Source organism: Gossypium raimondii, chromosome 8 (genome assembly GCF_025698545.1).
Source record: "Gossypium raimondii isolate GPD5lz chromosome 8, ASM2569854v1, whole genome shotgun sequence".
Taxonomy (NCBI): domain Eukaryota; kingdom Viridiplantae; phylum Streptophyta; class Magnoliopsida; order Malvales; family Malvaceae; genus Gossypium; species Gossypium raimondii.
In genome coordinates this window covers 14,909,426-14,911,182 of record NC_068572.1, presented here as the reverse complement: position 1 = coordinate 14,911,182, position 1,757 = coordinate 14,909,426, and the positions used below count along the sequence as shown (strand labels likewise).

Below are 1,757 nucleotides of genomic sequence, written 5' to 3'. Positions count from 1 at the left end.
TTGTGTGATTAAATTGTTTGAAACGTGACTCGTCCCTATTACCTCACACGAATGCTAAGAAACCCTTAGTAAATAAGGATCAATAAAATGCTTATTTACTAAGTAAAGGATTTCGAAAGGACCTAACGTGGTTTCCAAACTCATGGAAGATTGAGTTGCCATGGAATGTTTTTCCGAATGTTATTAAGCATGTTGATAATAAATAGAGTTTAATTAAAGTAATTATCCTAGTTTATTTATGTTATAATTGTTGCAAATTATGTTTAATTTTACTAAAATCTATTTCATTCATATAGTTTGCATACTTAGGATAATTTGCATTAGGGATCATTGCATTTAGTTTAAAATATTTTAATCACCACTTCTCAACTATATTGTGTTTTTATTTACCAAATTGTTAATACAATTTTACAAATTAAGTGACTTAGCACAAATATAATCCCTGTGGAAACGATAACTCGATAATTACTTATTACTTGATAACGACTGTGTTACACTCGTTTAATATTTTGTACACTTGCACAAACCTACGCGTTACACTCGTCTAAACCAAAATTCCTAAAATACCCCTAAAAATCCTAGGCCCTATTTGGGGGTGTTATAATTCTCCCCCTCTAAAAAGAATGTCGTCCTCGAAATTGCCTGAGCTAAATAGATAAGGATATTGTTGCTTCATCACTTCCTCGGTTTCCCAAGTATCCTCTTCCACTTTGTGGTTGCACCACAAAAATTTAACCAACGAAACTTTTTTGTGTCGCAACACTTTCACTTCATGATCTAAAGTCTCTACTGATTCTTCCACATAAGAAAGATCATCACGGACTTCAATTTCTTCAACTAGCAAAATATACGAAGCATTTGAACGATACTTCCTTAATATAGACTCATGGAAAACATCATGGATTAGCTCAATTTCCGAAGGTAACTTGAGACTATAAGCTATTAAACCAATCCTCTCAACAACTTCATAAGTTCCAATATATCTTGGACTCAACTTACCCTTTCTACCAAATCTTACAACTTTTTTCCACTGTGAAACCTTCAAAAATACCCTTTCACCAACTTCAAATTTGATATCTCGATGCTTCAAATTTGCATACGATTTTTGCCTAACTAGAGCTGCTTTCAAACAATCATAAATCAACTTTTCCTTCTCCTCAGTCTCATTAACTAAATCCAGTCCAAAAACTCGTCTCTCATCCAACTCCTTCCAACACAAAGGAGTTCCACACTTTCTACCATACAATGCTTCAAAAGGTGTCATACGAATACTCGCTTGTAAGTCAACTTGTTATTGTAAGTAAACTCTGCTAAAGGTAGATATCGCTCCCAACTACCACTAAACTCAATCACACAGCTTCGCAACATATCATCCAAAACTTGAATTACCCTATCAGATTGATCATTAATTTAGGGGTGATAAGCCATACTGAAAGCAAGCTTCGATCCTAAAGCTTCTTGCAAACTCTTCCAAAACCTTGAAGTAAACCTCGGATCCCTATCGAAAATAATTAAAATTGGAACCCCATGAAGACGAACAATCTCAGCAATATACAATTTTACTAACTTCTACAATGAATAATTTCTTTACACCGCTAAAAAATGCGCACTCTTCGAAAACCGATCAACTATAACCCATACTGAACCATTCCTCGAAGGAGTTAAAGGCAAACCCGAAACAAAATCCATAGTAATCTTTTCCCCTTCCTTTTTGGGATCGCAATAGGTTGTAACAACCTCGAAGGAAATTGATGTTC

At 34.5% G+C, this 1,757-nt stretch overlaps 1 protein-coding gene across 1 annotated transcript; it reads right to left on the bottom strand.

Annotated features, from left to right (window-relative positions):
• Nucleotides 1-598: 598 nt before the first annotated feature.
• LOC105793164 (uncharacterized) lies at nucleotides 599-1,264 on the bottom strand. The gene has a single exon (XM_012622090.2). It carries the CDS (start codon nucleotides 1,262-1,264, stop codon nucleotides 599-601), a length of 666 nt encoding a protein of 221 aa, XP_012477544.2.
• Between the last annotated feature and the right edge of the window lie 493 nt (nucleotides 1,265-1,757).